General features: G+C 39.7%; 1 protein-coding gene across 3 annotated transcripts in view; it reads left to right on the top strand.

Annotated features, from left to right (window-relative positions):
- NFATC3 (nuclear factor of activated T cells 3) overlaps positions 1–19,631 on the top strand; it is a 140,068-nt gene that overhangs the window by 79,456 nt on the left and 40,981 nt on the right. For all 3 annotated transcript variants that reach the window (XM_073307568.2, XM_073307566.2, XM_073307567.2), the window contains exons 4-6: positions 13,019–13,218; positions 14,311–14,483; positions 15,317–15,457. In XM_073307568.2, the coding sequence (XP_073163669.1) occupies positions 13,019–13,218; positions 14,311–14,483; positions 15,317–15,457 (514 nt within the window). The remainder of the gene's footprint in view (positions 1–13,018; positions 13,219–14,310; positions 14,484–15,316; positions 15,458–19,631) is intronic.

Here is a 19,631-nt window from a genome sequence, read left to right as displayed (position 1 = left end):
GGGTGGTGTATCACACTATACTGTTACCAGAGGAGGGTTTTTAGAGGTCAGTAGTGACAGTGTGCAGTAACTTGTTCATTATTTACAACACACTGCTCATTACCCTGGGGAAGGGGGTATATGGAAATTTATTATAACAAGCTTACTTCTCTACTGTGAATATATATATGCTTATAAAGAGAGAGAGAGAGATGACTAGAACCGATGTTGACAAATTTTTTTTTAATACCACCCTGTGTAATGTTACACTTCAATCTCCCCTTCACTCAACCACCAGTTTAATTTAATGTCTCTTTGTAATGGACATGTGGTTGAGTCCTGGGCAGGCTCATTGGTATTAATGTCAGTAGTTTAATATAACTGAGACTTCATCATGGTGACTGTACTGCACTTACTAGTATATTGTATGAAAGCTTTGTCTACCGAATCTGTTAGTATTAAATTTAACAATGTCATTATTTGTGGTTTTTTCCTCCTGACTGCTTTTTTGGAGAAGGGAAAATAAAATAAATTGATTAATATTTAGTTACAAGTTTGGGGCTGTTAAGCAACATTACTGTACATAGGTTTATTTGCTTTAGGTTTCAAAAACTTGTTAGAACCCATTGTGTCAGAACAGGAGATTATTGCTCAGCTACTTGTGAAATTTTTAAGGAAGTAAAATTGATTTATTTTTTTACGAGAATAAAGAACCCACTTTTTCATTGAGACATGTATTTTTTTCCTTCAGAAGTTGTGGTAGTGACATTTTAGTGCTGAATTGATGACTCTGAACACAGAGGACTTCACTATTAACAGAGCAGGTGTCACAGGGATAGTGGCAGCGCACACTCTGAATAGTGCCTCACCTTTGAGCTAATGGGGACTAGGAGTTAAAAAGGGTAATGAATATTCTTTGATCATTAATCCTTGGTATGGAGCGCATGTGGAAGGAGTCCAGCGTTCTTCCTTACAATACAAAAAAGTGTTGCATTTGTAGTGAGGCATTGCATTACAGAGCATTTTTCTACTGTTGAACACAACTACAGTTAATGAAATGGAGTCCTCCAGACCCCAGGCAAATTGACTGCATATCCCAGTTGTTTCCTGTTCTCTGCAGGTAGTATGGGATCATGGGATGGACTGTCTTCAACTATTTGTTCTGTGGCCAACAAAATGAGGCCTCTTAGCACTACAGTAATATAAGTAAACTGTATCATAATGCATGTACACAAAGGAAGATACTACCACAGCTGCGACCATTGAAGGCACCTTCAACTTTGTCACTGCCTGATGTTCGAGTGCCCCACTTTGCAACCTTAACTTGCTTTAAAACAAACTATGTCAAAATTTGAGTTAAGGTTGAAAGTAAAAATCAGTAACCTCAGTGTAACCACATTTGAATTTTCTTGATTTTGGGATGGGGGGGGATAATTAGAGGGTTGTTTTAACTGTTTTTGTACGTTTTAACTATGCATTTCCATAGCCTAACGTGTTTAGATGCCTTAAAAAGAAATCCAAACAACCTTAACTCTCCTCTATAATAATGCCATGCAATAACCATACATTTATGATTAAGGCATTTTAGTCTTTGTGGATCCAAATTAGCATTTCATGTTGTTACTGCAGGACAGAATTAAAGTTGTTTGGGTGCCTTAAATTTGCATTGCTTTATCTTCTTCTTCGAGTAGTGTTCCTGTAGGTGCTCTACACCCCCTGCATCTTTGATTGGACGTTTCTCATAGCAGCGTCCATTTGGCCCGCATATGCATGTTAGTTAATCTCATTCCCTGTGCCATTGTTGTTTAGCACTGCGCAGCTGAATGACCCTTAGTTTCTTCTCAACCGCCTCGGCCTAAGATGAAGCTCTGGCAGTTGTCCTGTTGAGATTTTCTCAACTTTATCCTCATTTCTTTTTAATAATTAGTCATATTACTATCAGTTTCATTAGTTAGTAATAGTATAGTTGCTGCTTTGAAATTTTTTTTCAGTTCATCAAATGAAGGAAGGAAAAGCCCCAGGTAAAGATGAACTGACAATCGAAATAAGAGCTGGAGGCCAAGACCTTTGGGAAACCCTTGCTCAGAGGTTTAGCCGTTACTTGGAAATGCAGAAGACACCATCTAGCTGGAAGGAGTCCAACACCGTCCTGCTGTACAAGAAGGGAAATTGTGAAGATCTGAAGACCTATTGTCCAATATGCCTGCTCTCACATGTCTACAAGCTGTTCACCAAAATATTAACAAATTGATTCGGAGTCTGGACAAGCAGCAGCCAAGAGAGCAGGCAGGCTTTCAAAGGAATTTCAGCACAATGGACCATATTTTCACTATAATCCAGCTATTGGGACACTCAAGGGAATACATATTTTCTTTATGTATTGCCTTCGTCGACTATGAAAAAGCGTTCGACAGCATAGATATCAATGCAGTGTTGAAACTACTAAAGGAAGCTAATTCTGACTGCACTGCAGATATAACTTAATATGATAACGCCCACCCCCTTCTCATCCCAGTTAAGAAAGGCGTGAAACAGGGAGACACGGTTTCACCGAACCTCTTCACAGCCTGTCTTGAAATGGTAATGAAGCGGATGAATTGGAAGGGTGGAATCAACATCAATGGAGAGCAGTTAAACCATCTCAGATTTGCAGACAATATTGTGTTGATTGCCGAAAATATTATCAAACTACAGAAAATGCTGGGAGAACTCCACATAAGAAGTAGCTAAGTCGGACTGAAAATTAACCCCTCCAAAACGTAATATATGCAGTTTGATACCTTGCCAAAAGCCCAGATAACAATTAAGGAAGAACAAATAGAAGAAGTTGAGTAATATATCTGTTTGGGCCAAGAAATTTAACGTGCGCCATGATCAGGAAGGTGAACTCTCGCGGAGAAAGAAAGCAGGTTGGTGCGCATTCAGTTCTGTCAAGAATGTCCTCCAAGGAAAAATCAACAAGGCAACACGCACCAGCCTCTTCAACTCTACAGTACTGCCAGCAATGTTGTATGGCAGCAAAACGTGGATGCTGATGAAGACAGAGGAGCAGCAACTGTCTGTCATGGAGAGAGCAATGGAAAGAAGAATTCTGGGAATTTCAATCTGCGACTGAGTCCCCAGTGAAGTGATCAGACAGCAGAGTGGAGTGCAGGATGTTGTTGCGATGAGCCGGGCATATAGCAAGGTTCACTGACAGTCGATGGAGCACAGCTCTCTCTGAGTGGGACCCATGGGAACTGAAACGACCACTCGGCCGACCTCCAAAGAGATGGAAAGATTTTATTATGAAAAGACATGGCCACACATGGAAAAGGAAGGCCAGGTTATGAGAAGAATGGAAGACGTGTTATCAGTGCAATCTATATGAGGGCTGAAGGACCAATCGATCAAGGTGATTTGCCTGTGTGTTACTTTAGTTACTGATCTAGGAAGAATTCAACCTCCAGAGTCTATCAATCCATCTGGAAAGTTCCTTTCACCTAGTGCAGATTCCAGATTGTGAAGTTGTTCTATCCTGGGATTGCTGATGTTATACCCTTCCTTTGTATGGGCTTTAACAAGGACCTAGAGCCTTGATTACCTTTATTTCCAGACTTTGAAATTTTGCCTTCTCGTTCATATGTACTCAAATTCCTCAGAGCAGTTTCATGGTTCATAGTGGTTTTATAAAGGCATTGTGCAAACTGTATCCAAGTTACCACATTCATTTTCAGACTTTCAAGACTGTTCTTGTTACCAATGTAAATATCGGTTTAAAAAGTTAACTGGTTAACTTTTAAATATAATTAAAAATTATATTGTTTAACCATTAACCGTGGTCACTCCGGCACCAGGTGGTGGGCTGGATTCCCGCTGGGGCCACTCTGCCCGGCCTGCCAAGGACGGGGCTGGGATCCCACTGGCTTGCCGCAGAAGGGGCTGCTCCGGCCTTCCTGCTCCGGGTCCCGCCTGCCCACGTGTCAAGGATGGGGTCCCTCTGGCCAGCCGGTGCTGCTCCTTGTAAGGAATCTTTTTGTTAAACATTTCCTGAATCTTTTTTGTTGTCGAACATACTTGCTGACAGGTATTTTGAAATAAATTGCCAAAATAATTGAAATTGGTATGATTATATTGTTGTTTTGACTAATAAAATATTCAGAATTTTAAAATACTGTGTATAGAACTTTTTTAATTCTTCGGTGCAGAATTTTCCCAGGAGTAATTATAGACAGATACATACCAAATATCTGGCACAACCAGGTACTGTGGGAAAGCACATTCTTCAAGAGGGTGTCCTTATAGATCTGCCTAATCACTCATGCGAGCTGCAGTTAATTCCTCTTAATGGAAGAGGCTCTTACTGGCTGAGTTGTGACCAGTTCAGTCTCTTCTGAACCAGTTGTTTCTAATGACTTGACTTTCTCAGCATGTGGAGCTGCTTCACAGTTGAAGCACTCCAAAAAGCTGAAAGGGTGGGGACGAGAATCAGTGTCTTTATCTATTTTTTTAAAGAAAATACATTTAAGGTTTTACATCCTCAACTAGGACCCTCAATAGATTAAAGAAATCCATATGTCTGTCGCATGGAAAATAAGAGGTGGTATGGACTGAAGTTCTGTCTTCAGCCATACTGTGTTATAGCTAGTGCCCTATATATAAGGGGAACCTGGTTACTAGTAGTGAAAGCAACACGTGGGCATTCAGACCCAAAGGATGCCAGAGTTTGTTTTTTTTTGGTTTTGTATGTTTCAAACTCTTAATGGATACAGGTTACATCTTGTATCATCTTGCAGTTTGCTTCCAACAGGGAGGTTAGGGACAATCTCTGATTCATCCATTACTGGTTCCTCCTCAGAGGACACTACCTTTGCTTTCAGAGGCTTAAAGTCCAGAAGCTTCAGGGTTGACCTTTTAATATATTTTGGGATGGGATCTGGCTTTTCCTAGGATTCTAAAATGCAGAAGTCCCATCTTGAGGTCAAGGGTGACTCCTAACCTCATATTGAAGAGCGCTCATTCATCTTTGCTTGCTGCTTCAGGTCTCAGCTGTTCAAGTCTGTTTTGGTTGGTGTCTTTACTTTTGGCCATCCCCCTTTCATTGGGATCCTGTGCTACCACAGGGCCCATTTCTTTATGGGACTTATGAACCATGGCTTATTTGGGAATAATTTAGTAGTACCCAACCACTTAGGCCTTGATTCCATAAGTCTTTTTAAGCTACTGGTCTTTTACGGTAGTTGATACTCATTTCTGTTTTAATATATTTGTGCAACTTTGCGTTTTGTATAAACATTAGGAATTATACTGTTAGCTGAATCTGTTACAACATTCATAGTCCCAACTTTAGTTATTTACATGTGGTGTTTCTGCATTTCAATGCCCCATTGTTCTTATACCTCTGCTTCCTAAGTGTGTATTTAGGTTTGTTACTGTTTGTGAGGAAAATCAAAATTTATTTCCCTAAAGAAGAAATGTAATGAGGCAGCTAACAAATAACAGCGATTGCTGCTATCTCTGTGGTGTTGCTGAGAACTCCTGCTCAAACAAGTTGTGTGTGAAGTAAATGGCTCTCTCAGTAAGAAATCTTCTTGACTTTGTTTTTTCCATTTGATAGCCAAAGATCATGAGTTTTCAGGTGATGCAGGACACACACACAAACTTTAGTCAAACTTTTATATGGCATATTAGATTTTTTTTCTTAACCCAGGGCTCTCATTGTGAGGGCTCTTGATTTCCCCCCTCCCCTCCCCCACCTCTTGATTTAAAAACATGTTTCTGGTCCTTAAAATTGTGTGGGGAGACCTTGTGTCATAAATATAAAGGGAAGGGTAACCACCTTTCTGTATCAAGTGCTATAAAATCCCTCCTGGTCAGACAAAACCCTTTCACCTGTAAAGGGTTAAGAAGCTAAGATAACCTTGCTGGCACCTGACCAAAATGACCAATGAGGAGACAAGATACTTGCAAATCTGGAGGGCGGGGAACAAAGGGTTCATCTGTCTGTGAGATGCTTTTGCTGGGGACAGATCAGGAATGCAGCCTTACAACTGTTAGTAAGTAAGCTAGCTAGAAATGCGTTAGATTTTCTTTTGTTTAATGGCTAGTAAAAGAAGCTGTGCTGGATGGAATGTATATTCTTGTTTTTGTGTCTTTTTGTAACTCAAGGTTTTGCCTAGAGGGATTCTCTGTTTTGAATCTGATTACCCTGTAAGGTATTTACCATCCTGATTTTACAGAGGTGATTCTTTTACCTTTTCTTTAATTAAAATTCTTCTTTTGAGAACCTGATTGCTTTTTTCATTGTTCTTAAGATCCAAGGGTTTGGGTCTGTGTTCACCTGTACAAATTGGTGAGGATTCTTATCAAGCCTTCCCCAGGAAAGGAGGTGTAGGGCTTGGGGGGATATTTTGGGGGAAGACATCTCCAAGTGGGCTCTTTCCTTGGTCTTTGTTTAACATGCTTGGTGGTGGCAACATAGGGTTCAAGGACAAGGCAAAGTTTGTACCTTGGGCAAGTTTTTAACCTAAGCTGGTAAGAATAAGCTTAGGGGGTCTTCCATGCAGGTCCCCACATCTGTACCATAGAGTTCAGAGTGGGGAAGGAACCTTGACACCTTATGAGAATGTGAACTGAGTATAAACCCCCCTTGACTCTTCAGACATCCTGAAGGAGTAGTTCTAAGTAGTACAAACCACCCTTTTCAGTCAAGGCCCTGTGGACTCTGCAGTTCCATGGAATTCATCCAGTATGCCAGAATTCAGCTTTTCTTCTTTGAGGAGTATCCCTATGGGTGCTCCACTTTAGGTGTCTTGACACCCGCTCTTGTAATTGGAGATTTGTGGTAGCAGTGCCCGGTTGGGCCGTGCACACATCATAGCCATCTTGCACTGCTCTGAGCATTTACATAGTGGTCCACAGCCAACTGTGTCTCTGTTACTTCTCTACCGCCTTTGGCTTGAGTTAGAGCAATCAGCACCCTCTCTTACCTCAGATAAGAGTAATAGTAGATAGTTCATAGTTATTCTTGATAGCGTTAGCTTAGTTGTGGTTAGCTACCCTATCCCCTTGCCCTACTATAATTTCTTTTATTTCTTCATTCAAAAAATATTTTTTTTCCCTTTTATCTTCCCTATCCACCCCTGTTTCTTTGACAGGTACACAGCTATAGCCTCAAACAGGGTTTATCCTTGTCTTTTTCTCTAAGAGACCAACTTTCTCAGGAATGCCTGGCTCACCTGGCTTTAAATGCTGCCTGACTTGCAGACTCTGTATCGGTCTCTGATGGCTATGCACATTGTGTCTGAGACCCACATTACTCAAAAGTGCCCATCCTGCAGAAAGCTGGCACCCAGGGCAAGAAAAGCCTGAGATCTCCAACTGAAGTTCTTCATGATGGAGAAATCCCTCAGGCAAGTCTCTGATCCTGTGTCCAGGACACCCCCTCACCAATGGTCACCAGTAGCAGCTTCTGACAGGGGTTCTGCTCCAACAACAGCTAGCAAGGAGCCTACCAAAAAGCAATCCCCGAACCAAGAATTGCCTAAAAGAAACTATCTCCAACTGAAAAATCTGCCCTGGTACCAACAACACCAGGAACACCTGGTACTGAGAGTTCCCGAAGAGCTAAAGACCCTATGCGGCCAAGCTCAAATGGAAGTTCACATAGTAAAGTGAAACCTTCCAGCTTGGCACCCACGGAGCTGAAGAAAACCTCTGCATGGAGTAGTACAGTGGTGCCACCTGCTGTACCCATGCCGCACAGCTCTAAATCTTCAGTACGGGTGAGTGGAGACCCATCACGGATCTACGCAAACTCAACAAATTTGTAAGAACACAACATTTCAAAATGGTGACTCTAAACACAGTAATTCTGGCCCTAGAGAAGGGAGATTGGCCCTCGACTTCCAGGATGTATATTTTCATATTACCATACACTTGGCCACACACAAGATTCCTGAGATTCACCCTAGGGAAACAACATTCCAATACAGACTACTACCTTTCAGCCTGTCCTTTGCTCCGAGGATCTTCTCCAAAGTTCTTGCTGTCATTGCAGCTCACTTCCGCAGACACGGAGTAATGATATTTCCATACTTAGACGACTGCCTCATAAGGGCACCAACATGGCAAGAAGCAATAAATGCCATCCAGAGCACGGTAACTCTTTTTTCATGAACCTAGGGTTGCAGATAAATGTGCAAAAGTCCCCACTGGTTCCTGTACAAAAGTTGGAATTCATAGGAGCCCGTCTCAACTGTCTAACAGCAATAGCAACACTGCCCCAACAACTTCCTCACTCTAGTCAATCTAATTTCAACAGTGATGGACAGCCCACAGACATTGACCAGAATGTGTTTACATCTCTTGGGGCATATGTCGGCAACAAAATTAGTTGTCAAACATGCCAGACTCCACCTGAGATGCTTGCAGGCCTGGCTTTGAACAGTATATGTGCCACTCAGGCACACTCTCAACAGACACCTCACAGTGCCACACAGAGTAGAAGACACTCTAACATGGTGGACACAACCAAAGAACGTCTGTTCAGGAGTCCCTTTCCAGCAAAGAACTCCAACCATGACAATCACGACAGACGCTTCCCTAATAAGGTAGGGGGCACACCTACTCAATAATACGGTCCAAGGCCGCTGGTCCTCACCAGAGTCCAACCTGCACATAAACTTACTAGAGCTAAGGGTAGTTCAAAATGCATGCAACACTTTCTCCCTCTAATCAAGAACAATGCCATCAAGATCCTCATGGACAATAGAACATGCATGTTTTACATAAGCAACTCAGTGGGAGCATGATCATACTCCAGGGCGGGATTGAGACACCACTCGCTGGGCAATGCTCACCTCATTAAAATGGGAGGCACCACTGATGTATGCATTTCCCCCGACCCCACCCCTAAGCAGAGTCATTCACAAGATCAAACAGGACAAATCCATGGTCATTCTTACAGCACCTACGTGACCAGACAAACGTGGTTCCCATACCTGCTTCAGATTGCAGTGAAACCGCCTCGAACCCTTCCCTTAGTACCTCACCTTCTGTATCAAGATGTGGGATGCATCCGTCATCCCAACCTCACAGTACTCCACCTCAAGGCCTGGTTACTCCATGCCTTACTGGGGTTGAGGAGGCCTGTTCTGAGAAAGTAAGATATATTACTGAACAGTCGGAGACAAAGTACAAGGAAGACATATATCCATAAGTGGAAATGATTCTGTATGTGGTGCCAAGATAAACCTCTTTTACCACAATCTTCTCCCCTACTGAGGATCCTGGACTATATACTAGGACTCCATCAGAGTACACTTGGCTGCTGTTACCTCCTTTCACAACAAGGTGGATGAGGGTCACCATATTTGCTCCACCCAACGATTAAACACTTCCTTAAAGTCATTGAAAACATTTATTCCACAATAAAAAACCCTATACCCATGTGGGACCTCAACCTTGTTCTACGTGGACTCATCAGAAAGCTGTTTGAACCCCTTGCAACCTGCTCTTCTTTGCACTTATCCATGAAGGTGGCTTTCCTCAATGCCATCCCGTCCTCCAGACAAGTAGGAGAATTAGGTGCCCTAATGGAACACCCACTTTATCTTTAAAGGATGTTGTTTAAGGTAACCTTACGACCGCATCCCAAGTTCCTCCCCAGTCACCTCCCCCTTTCATTTGAACCAACCCATTTTCTTACCTGTGTTTTATTCAAAGCCACATGCAGATGGGAGGGAGGCAGGCAGGCCTCACTCCACACATTGGATGTTCACAGAGCATTAGCTTTCTACACTGAAAGAACAAAAACTTTTAGAAAATCACTGAGACTGTTTCCAAAACAGAGCACTCAGTGGGTCAAACCATCTCAAAAGAGAGACTATCCAGATAGATATTAGGATGTATCCATTTATGCTACCAAAAACCACAATCTACAACCTCCAGTGGGAGTTCACGCACACTCCACCAGAGCACAGGCAACATCCATGGCCTTTCTCAACAATGTCCCTATCACTGATATTTGCAGAGCAGCAACCTGGACATCAGTCCATACATTTACTAAACACTAATCTCTAGAGCAACAATCTGCATCAGGTGTTCACTTTGGGCTCACGGTGTTATCCACCATCAATAACGCACCTCTTAATCCCCTCCCTTCCATTGAGGGGCACTGCTCAATAATTACCTAAAGTGGAGCACCCCCAGGGACTCTCCTCAAAGAAGAGGAGAAGGTTATTCACCTTGTGCAGTAACTGAGGTTCTTCGAGATGGTTGTCACTGTGGATGCTCCACTACTTCCCTCCTCACCTCTACTTCAGAGTTTGATGTAGATTCTCTGGGGTAGAGAAGGAACAGGTAGACAGTTGGCTGCACCCGCTTTGTAAATCTTTTGGAATGGTGTGAGATTGCTACCACGCGTGCGCAACCCAACCAGGCACTGCTACCACAAATCTCTAATTACAAGCATAGGGTGTCAAGACACCTGAAGTAGAGCACCCACATGAACAACCATCTCGAAGAATCTCAGTTACTGCACAAGGTGACAGAGTCCTGTGGCACCTTATAGACTAGCAGATGTATTGGAGCATAAGCTTTCGTGCATCCGATGAAGTGCTTATGCTCCAATACATCTGTTCGTCTATAAGGTGCCACAGGACTCTTAGTCTGGCTCTGTAAAAGCAGCAAACATGGCTACCGTTCTGATACTTTGCACAAGGTGAGTAACCTTCTCTTTCCTCCCATGGAAATTGCCATTTTCCTGTAGCCAGTTACACAGCACCTTTTGTCTCCCTGCCAGACCTGCCTGCAATTCTCTTGCACTGTTTTCCCCGCAAAGGGAAATTAAATTTACAATACATGCTTCCAGAACTGTTCCACACAACAGGTAGCAGCCAACCTCCCTTTCTTCCCTCTTTTGTGCACGAAGCCTAACTTTTCCCTATGGCAGACTCCTACCAAAACACACGCCAGAATGCTTGCCAGCTACTTTTCTACTTCACAGGAGTAGTGATTGCTGGCAGAGGATGACCAGGCATATATACTCCCATTACAAGGAAGCACTGAGGCATTTGAAAATGAAGAAAGAAACCTACTGAATTCTTCATACAAAAGCTTAAGGGTTTACAAAATCAGGCTGTCTTATTAAATGTCAATTCTGTAAACATGAAAGTTCTCCAGACACCATATTTTGTGTCAGTATGAATGATGGCCTCATAATTGATTAAACTGATTAGTACTCTGAGAGACAAGATGTAATATAACTGCAGTTCAATTTGAGAACTGTAAATCCAATGGAATTTGTATATAGGTGCTAGGTCCAGTTTCTGCCATATTGCTAAATGGAGGGGAGGCTATAGCTAAATGAGAGGATTTTTTGTTGGATGGGGGAATGGTGTAGAGAAAAGCTGAGAACCACTGCTATAAGGATTAAAATTTGTTTAAGGTAGTGTAATGCTATAAGTTCTCCAGATTTTATGGTCTCTTTAATTTAAACTGGTTTCAGAGTGTAGCAGCTGTGTTAGTCTGTATCTGCAAAAAGAGAGAGAGTACTTGTGGCACCTTAGAGACTAACAAATTTATTTGAGCATAACTTTTCATAAGCTACAGCTCACTTATTTTTCACTGCATGCATCCGATGAAATGAGCTGTAGCTCATGAAAGCCTATGCTCAATAAATTTTAGTCTCTAAGGTGCCACAAGTACTCCTTTTCTTTTTAATTTAAACTGTTTAGGTTTAGAGTCCAGATTTTTTTTACGTATGGCTAACTCTTTGAATTCACGTTCCTAATTTTTTCAGGCACTAAAACAAAAGGATGGGGTTGATCCTTGTGGTTACATTTTCAAAACACAGGTTTTGCTTATTACTGATGTAAAGCAGTGAATTTAGCCTTTGGAGAAAACACTTTTTTTTCTAAATGTGGCAACCATATGCAACAAAAATTTGTTTTAAATTCAAAATTATTAGTATCATTGTAGTTGCAAATAGAAAGAAAGATACACAGGAAGAATTTACTACTTTAAATGTTTTCTGTGCTTGAAAACTTTCAATTGTCAACTTCCCTTCACAGTTAAATCTTCTATACATATGTTTACTACTACATGTTGTAGAATTAGATAAATTAATGAAAATAAACTTGTTTATAATATTGAATCCATTTTTAAAAAATGAAATGCTAAGAACAGTGTCTCTGGTATAGAAGTTACATAGGAAAAATGGTAAAATTCTTACTTGTTGGAATAGCTTCAATTATCTGAAATATCTAACTATGAAAACGTTTAATTTTGCATTTTCTGCTATGGAAGTAATAGGTTAATTTTGACTATACTAATTCATAAGTGTAGAGAATTTTATTTGCTTTTAAAATTCAAAAGTTGTAGAAACTCACTAATAAACTATTAAACTGAAGAAACTCCAAAATCATAATTTGCTTCTTAATATTTTTCTAAGAAAATTCAAAACTAATTAAGGAGCTTTAAATCCTCCCATTCATTCTAAGGGCTTGTCTAGATGGGGACACTCAGGAAAATTAATCTGGATTAACCAAAGGTGTGAATTTAAAGTGGATTAGTTACACACACGGGTTTAATGTGGTTTATGCTCTTATTCAGAATTGCAGAGGCCTTCATTTGACTTAGTGTATTTAGTTTTGGAAATGAATTAAGGCTAATTTAATTCTGAATAAGAATGTCCGCGTGGAGGTTTAATGCAATTTGACTAATCCACTTTAAATTCACACTTTTGGTTAATTTGGATTAACTTTCTAAGTGTGTCAATGTAGACAAGCCCTAACAAACTTCTTTGTAATATTTGTTCTCCTAATCTGTCCTGAAGGACAAGCAATCTACACATGGTTTGCTGCTTGTAGAATCGTTTGTGATGCCATGTCAGAGGCTGAAAAAGTTTCAAGGTCTGTCAATAAATATTAATAGCTTAATATTTTTCCTTTTATAATTCTGTGTTTATATATACAAATAAAAATGTAATTTGACTCAAAAATACAAACACCATAAAATCCAGTTAAAGCTTTAGAATTGTATCTATTTTTTTTATCAGCTCATAGGCTACAGCGAGAAGCCAGTAAACCTACAGATGTTCATTGGAACAGCAGATGATCGCTACTTACGACCTCATGCATTCTACCAGGTGCACCGTATCACTGGGAAAACGGTTGCTACTGCTAGCCAAGAGATAATAATTGCCAGCACAAAAGTACTGGAAATTCCACTTCTTCCTGAAAATAATATGTCAGCCAGGTGTGTAGCAGCATTTCTCCCAAACTAGCAAGTTAATCATTTGTGTATTCCTTTCAAAGCAATACAAGGTTGAAAACGTTTTGTTTTGTTTTTTTAAGGTAACTTGACACAGCCCTAATTGCTCTGATTTTTAATTGTGTACTGTATGTAGTGTCTGAGGGTTTTTCCTGCCAGCGAGCTTTTAAAAAAAAAATGCTTTTTGCTACCTGTAGTTGGATTATTATCCCAACTTTTCTTCAGACCTCTGTGCAAAATCTGAAATGGAATGATTATGTACTATTTTAATGAACAAAGGGGGAACCTGTTAGCCCATCTAAAATGCTACACCATACTACTTAGAAGCCAAGTAAGCACCATAAATTGTTTCTTACATGAATCAAGTTCAGTGTATATACTGATTTGGCTAAACATGCATATAATTTTTCAGTACGAGTAAGAATACTTTATGCTGGGGGTTTTTAGAAGAAAAATGGGGACTACCATATAATGCAGCAACAGAGTTTATTTAGTTATGGGTTTTAATGTATATAACTTTATTTTAATTTTTCCATAAAATCCCTTCTGTAGTCTTCCGTAGTTGTTGTCCCATAACAGTGCAGTATCTCTCACCCTATTATTTAGTTGACTATATAACCGTTGTCCCAAATAAACAATAATTGCTATTTTGGAATCTCAGAAAGTTTTGTTAGGCCAGTTGGTTGCAGGTTTGATCATTTTATGACACTGTTTCCCATGCAGAATTGTACATGGTTGTCACTTCTGAACAACTTGTTTCAAAACTGTCATCAGGAAGACAATATTGTAATACAAATAATTGATCTTTTACTTTTTAAACGTCACATCCCCAATCCTCTAAAGTTCCCAAAATGTAACTTTACAGCTGAAATCCATAGTTTCCTTTTTTGCCCTAATTTAAAACAATATAGTAGCAGCTATCTTAGTGGCACAGAGCAAAATTGAGAGTTATTTTTAGTTCTAATTTAACAAGAGAGTTAAACTGAGACCCTTAGGATATGTTTTTGATCATTTAGTAATATTTGACTACTTTTTCTCCATCTGTCTTCTAATCCTTCTTCTCCCTTTATCTTCCAGTATTGATTGTGCAGGTATTTTGAAACTCCGCAATTCAGATATAGAGCTCCGTAAAGGAGAGACAGATATTGGAAGAAAGAATACCAGAGTGCGACTTGTGTTTCGTGTTCATATCCCACAGCCTAGTGGAAAAGTGTTGTCTCTACAGATTGCTTCCATACCTGTCGAATGCTGTAAGTTTTGTAACAATTAGTCTCTTGCACACATTTAAAATCTCTTAATTACAGTTGCAATAGCTTTCATTTCCATGTCTCAGTAGAATTTTTGGCAGAAGAATCCACTGGGATATTATGGCTGTGAAATTATTTTTGAAACTCTGTGCATTTACTGTAAAACCTGTCTATTACTAACTGAAGATACTTGGAGAGTACTTGGAATGTGATAGATTTAAATGTAAAATTAAAGTATTAAAATTTCCTTAAAAGCTTTTCAGTATGTTAAATTGTGTTAATAAAGAAATTAACATTAAATAAGTGGAAGTTTATGAAGAGCAAAATTTGTACTTAATGCACTTTTTCATGTAAAAAGAAGTAATCATGTTTCTGCATAGGAGCAGCAGTATTCATTTTTGGGTTTTATGTAACCTAATACTTTATAATTTATATATTTAAAAGTCAAAGCATTTATTTTTGGAAAAAATGCTAATAAATGGTTTCAGTTGGCAGATTCTACATCCTTACTAGAGACTACGTAGCAGTGTTTCTAATTCAACTGTTCAAGTTCTTTGTGGTATTCATTTGTAAACTACAGGTATGGGAATACCAAAATGGGTCATATAAAGAATCTTAAGTAGTTTTTGCTAATAATTCTTTTGACCTTAAAATAATTCAGAAATATTTTAAACAGAGTTCACTAAACTGAAAAGTGAATCCAATGTATGCAGTTAACCTGTTGCAAAGTTTCATGCTTGCTTACTGTATCAGCCTTAATTTAGTAATTTCTGTTTGACTCAAAATATGGAAGTAGTGAAACTTTTTTTTCCTTTTTCAACCCTTTTTAAAAATAGCTCAGCGATCTGCTCAAGAACTTCCTCAGATAGAAAAATACAGCATCAACAGTTGTTCAGTAAATGGAGGCCATGAAATGGTTATGACTGGATCTAATTTTCTTCCAGAATCAAAAATTATATTTCTTGAAAAAGGACAAGGTAATTTACCTTTTTTAGTTTTGAAAAGAACTGCTGGAATTATGAATGTTTCAGTGGTAAATACATTAAAACCGTTACAACTTGTAATCTCAATTTGATCAGTGATCTGTGTTCTGTGGGTTAGTTGCTATAAATGAAAATAGTACAGTTGCTGCCTCAGGAAGATAATTACAAACCTACTGGTCCCTCACTGAAAACTTGGAACTGTAGAGAAAGTGCTGCTTATACATTGCATTCCCCTTCTCTTGTGTTTTACTAGAAAAAAATTTTGTATGAAACATAACAGGGACTATTTGATGTCTGTTCCAGTTATTTGTTCACCATTTGAGTCATGTGTTGCCTGTGACTTAATTGCTGCTTAGGAATTAACTGTGATATCAGGCTTTCAAGTGATGAATTGTTGGGATTCCTTCAGAGACCTTTTCCATGCAGCTTATCCAGAACGCCTTGTCCAGTTCTGGGAAAATACTTCATCCAGTTTTCTGGGATCCAAAAAACTCAGTTTAACGCCAGATTTTGTCACTCAGATTCCTTGATTTGGCATACAACAAGCTACGCTGAGTTGATCAGACTTAAACATAGCGGGTGGGTACAGGGCATTCCACACATCCAAGTTATGCAGAAAACTTCTTGCTTTATATATGTTTACACATTGCATTGCATCAAACCTTTTACTTTACAGGAACCATTCCCTGTGTAGCATGCTCTGTCCATGCATTGTCCACGCTTAACCTAGTCTTTACCTCATCTCTACATTCTTAACTTTATCTTGTCCTTTGTTAGTAAATGGGTCCTTGGATGTTCTCCCTCTTATCTTAGCTGGCTCAGACATTCTGTCTTTTTAGCCTCCTGGCCTGTTTACTTATATTTTTTAGTAGAAATGTTCTGTTTTCAGCCTAAAGATCCATTTACTACCCTAATTCTGTCAACCAAGAAATGAGGCCTCCCTCCATGTGTTAATTGCTCACGTCAGGTGAGACCTCCGCTACAGGAATAAACATCATGAACAAATTGGTAAATAGAGAATTTTGTGTTCATACAAGTATGACAAACAATTAAGAGGTAGAGGATAAAAAAAATAAATTTTGGTAATCAAGGATGGTGTCTATATATAAAATATTTTTTCCCAAAGATTACTTAAGGCATCAATAGATCTTTAAAAATCTGGTTCATATGGCTTATCTGTTAAAGTTAAGCATGTGCATTTGCATGCATATATTTGCTTGTGCATAGGTTGCATAGGTAAATACAATGCCAGATGTGTGCGCAAGTCAGGTATTTGCCATATGTAAAGAGCTAGATGCTGAAGTGGCCACTTGCTTGCACACATACCCAAATTGTGCATGTATATTGGATATTTGCATGCATAGGGAGTCAAGCAAATGTATGAGTGCCTAAAAATCTGGTCTTGTATTTATCATACATGTACACATCCTATTTATTCTTTCTCAAAGTTTCAACTTGTGTACAGAGTAATAAAGATGATACTCCTGGGGAATTCTGTGCCACTGCGCAGAATTCATGTCCCCTGCAGATTTTTTTCTCCGCAAAAAATACATTCTGCTGGAGAGGCACTGCAGTTACATGTTTTGCCCACCAGGGGCTGCTGTGGCACCAGAAGAGTGGGCAGTTGGCTCAGCCAGCCATGGATAGAGAGGAGGAGAGTGCCCTGCCCATGGGGTCAGCTGGATGGATGGAGTAGGGCACATGGGGCTGCTAGGGGATTACATAGACTGGAGTTCAGAAGGACTAGTGGGGGAGAGCAGACTGGGGCAGGAGCACAGAAGCTAGTGGGTTGACAGCATTGAGCTAGTAGCTGAATGGGATTGGAAATGCAGGAACACATAGGGATGGGGTGGCTGAATGGGGGAGGGGAGTGCAGGGATGGATGTGGGGAGAAGGGGTGGCTGAATGGGGGTGCAAGGACACATGGGGCAGGGCAGATGTGCCTGACTGAATGAGGGAGGCTAAGGGGTCAGCCAGGGTCTGCATGGGGGAGGCTCCCTAACAGTCCCTCCCCACTCACCCCCAAAAAACCTGTTCCATACTTCTCCCACCCATGCCCAACAACCTTGCAGGTTCACACCCAGGCTCCTTCCCAGCAATTACTTCCCTCTCCCTCAGCTCCTTCGTTACCCCAACTCACCCAAGCCTTCTCAGTGCTTCTGAGGGGTTCAGGAAATATGTTTCTGTATTGTAGTTTAAAATGAATTACTCAGAGTTCTGTATTAATATGCCTAGTAAGGAATCTATTTGTTAAAAACATTCAGGAACTCTTTTTTGTCATCTGTATTGTTACGGACCTACTTGCTGACAGGTATTTTGAAATTAATTACCAAAATAATTGAAACGGGTGTGATTATATTGTTTTGACAAAACATATGCATAATTTTAAAATATTTTGTGCAAAACTTTTAATTTTTTGGCTCAAAATTCCCCCAGAAGTAAGTTGAGAACTGAGGGGCCAAATTTCTTGCCTTATATTGTTAAAGTTCATTTGAAGTGCTTACATTACAAATATTCATTAGTTTAATATACTTTTTATTAAAGGCATTTACTGTTTTTTTTCTTCACAAAACTCTAGTTCATGTACTTTAGAAAAATTTCAAATTGCTCTCATAAAATATATAATAGTAACAAATTAACCTACAGTAGCTAGCAGATTTTGTTAAGTTTGATAGTGGGAAATTTTGGAGCCTACTTCCTATAGGGTTGGGTAAGCAGATTTGACTGAATATAGTATATTCAGATGTATATTACTGAAGTAACTACCTGAAATGAAAGCTGCAGTTTAAAACTTATGTAAAGAAAACAAGTTTCTGTTCTTGTTCTTGTTTTAGTCCTGAAGCAGTTGTGTGTTTGGCATAATTGTAGTAGCTTTTTAGAAGGCTTATTTAGTTTTGCAGAACTTTTCTGTTCTTTGGTTTGAGCTTTATCCTGTGTTGTTTAATTCAAGGGAGGTTCAAGAGTTCTGGATAACGTGTCTTTACATTAGGGAGCAATCTTGCTGTACCTTCCCGGCTACTTCTCCTCCTGTCTCCCCTTCTCCCCCCCCCCCCCCCCCAAAAAGGGACTCTAACAACTTGAAAAATCATCAACTAAAAAGTAGCTTCAGATACTACATCTGATCCTGAGACCCAGTACTGTTTGTAATTTTACAAACTCATTTTCTTATTTTAAAAATCTATCTTTCCACTCTTCCTGTGTTTGATACCCACACAAACATTCAAAATGACTGACTGAATAGTCACTGGACCAAGGAAAAAGAGTGAGAATTTCTCTATAAGTTGATGTTTAGGGCACTCACCAGGATGTGGGAGACAAGAGTTCAAGTCCCTGCTCCAATGACTACTCAATTACTTATACAAGTGAAAGAGCTACAACAGGAGAGATTGAAAGACCCACACCAGAATATCTCATAGCCCAGCAGCTAAGGTTCTCTTATGCAGTCTGGGAGACCCAAGTTAAAATCCCTGTTCCACATCAGGCAGGTGGGGATTTGAACTCAGGCCTCCCATATTCCTGGGTAAGTGCCTTACTCAGTGGATTAAAAGTAATGAGGAGGGTACCACCATCTTGGGCATTCTGGACTGCTCCTTTGGCTGGTTGCTCCTCATTCTTCAGTTAATATGCAACTAGAATTCGATGTTTCTTGTTCAGCTGAACCAAAACTGTTTGTGAATTTTGCAACCAATCAGGGCATAAGAACATAAACTAAATTCTGCCTTTCCGCCAACATGATTTTGTGCCTTGTCTTCAATAGGCTGTCTGGGGAAAGATGAAAAATCTAGCTCTTGTACAGGGCTTAAATTATCTCTAAATGCCTTGTAAAATAAAGTACGTGATTCAAATCTGTGGTATCATACACAAAACCAAACTGATGACTCAAAAAGTATTTTAATATTAACAGACTTGTAGGGTGCTCCTTGAAAAATCACCAGTTAAGTAGTCAACTTCATCCTGCATGTCATTAATTTCCAGTAAACATCCAGCTTTGCTGTTGCTTAAATATTAAAGACCTGACAGTGACTTCATTAACTCACATGCCCGTCTCCTTGTTCAGCAGTTCCATATCTATAATATATAGATCGCCTTTTACCAATTTTAATTTAAAAATACAGAATTAACTAATTTGGGGAATAATGAAATGACAGTATAATGTTAATATATTAAA

This window comes from Lepidochelys kempii, chromosome 12 (assembly GCF_965140285.1).
Source record: "Lepidochelys kempii isolate rLepKem1 chromosome 12, rLepKem1.hap1, whole genome shotgun sequence".
Lineage (NCBI taxonomy): Eukaryota > Metazoa > Chordata > Testudines > Cheloniidae > Lepidochelys > Lepidochelys kempii.
The sequence above is the reverse complement of the archived record's forward strand: the minus strand, read 5'-3'. Positions and strand labels throughout refer to the sequence as shown.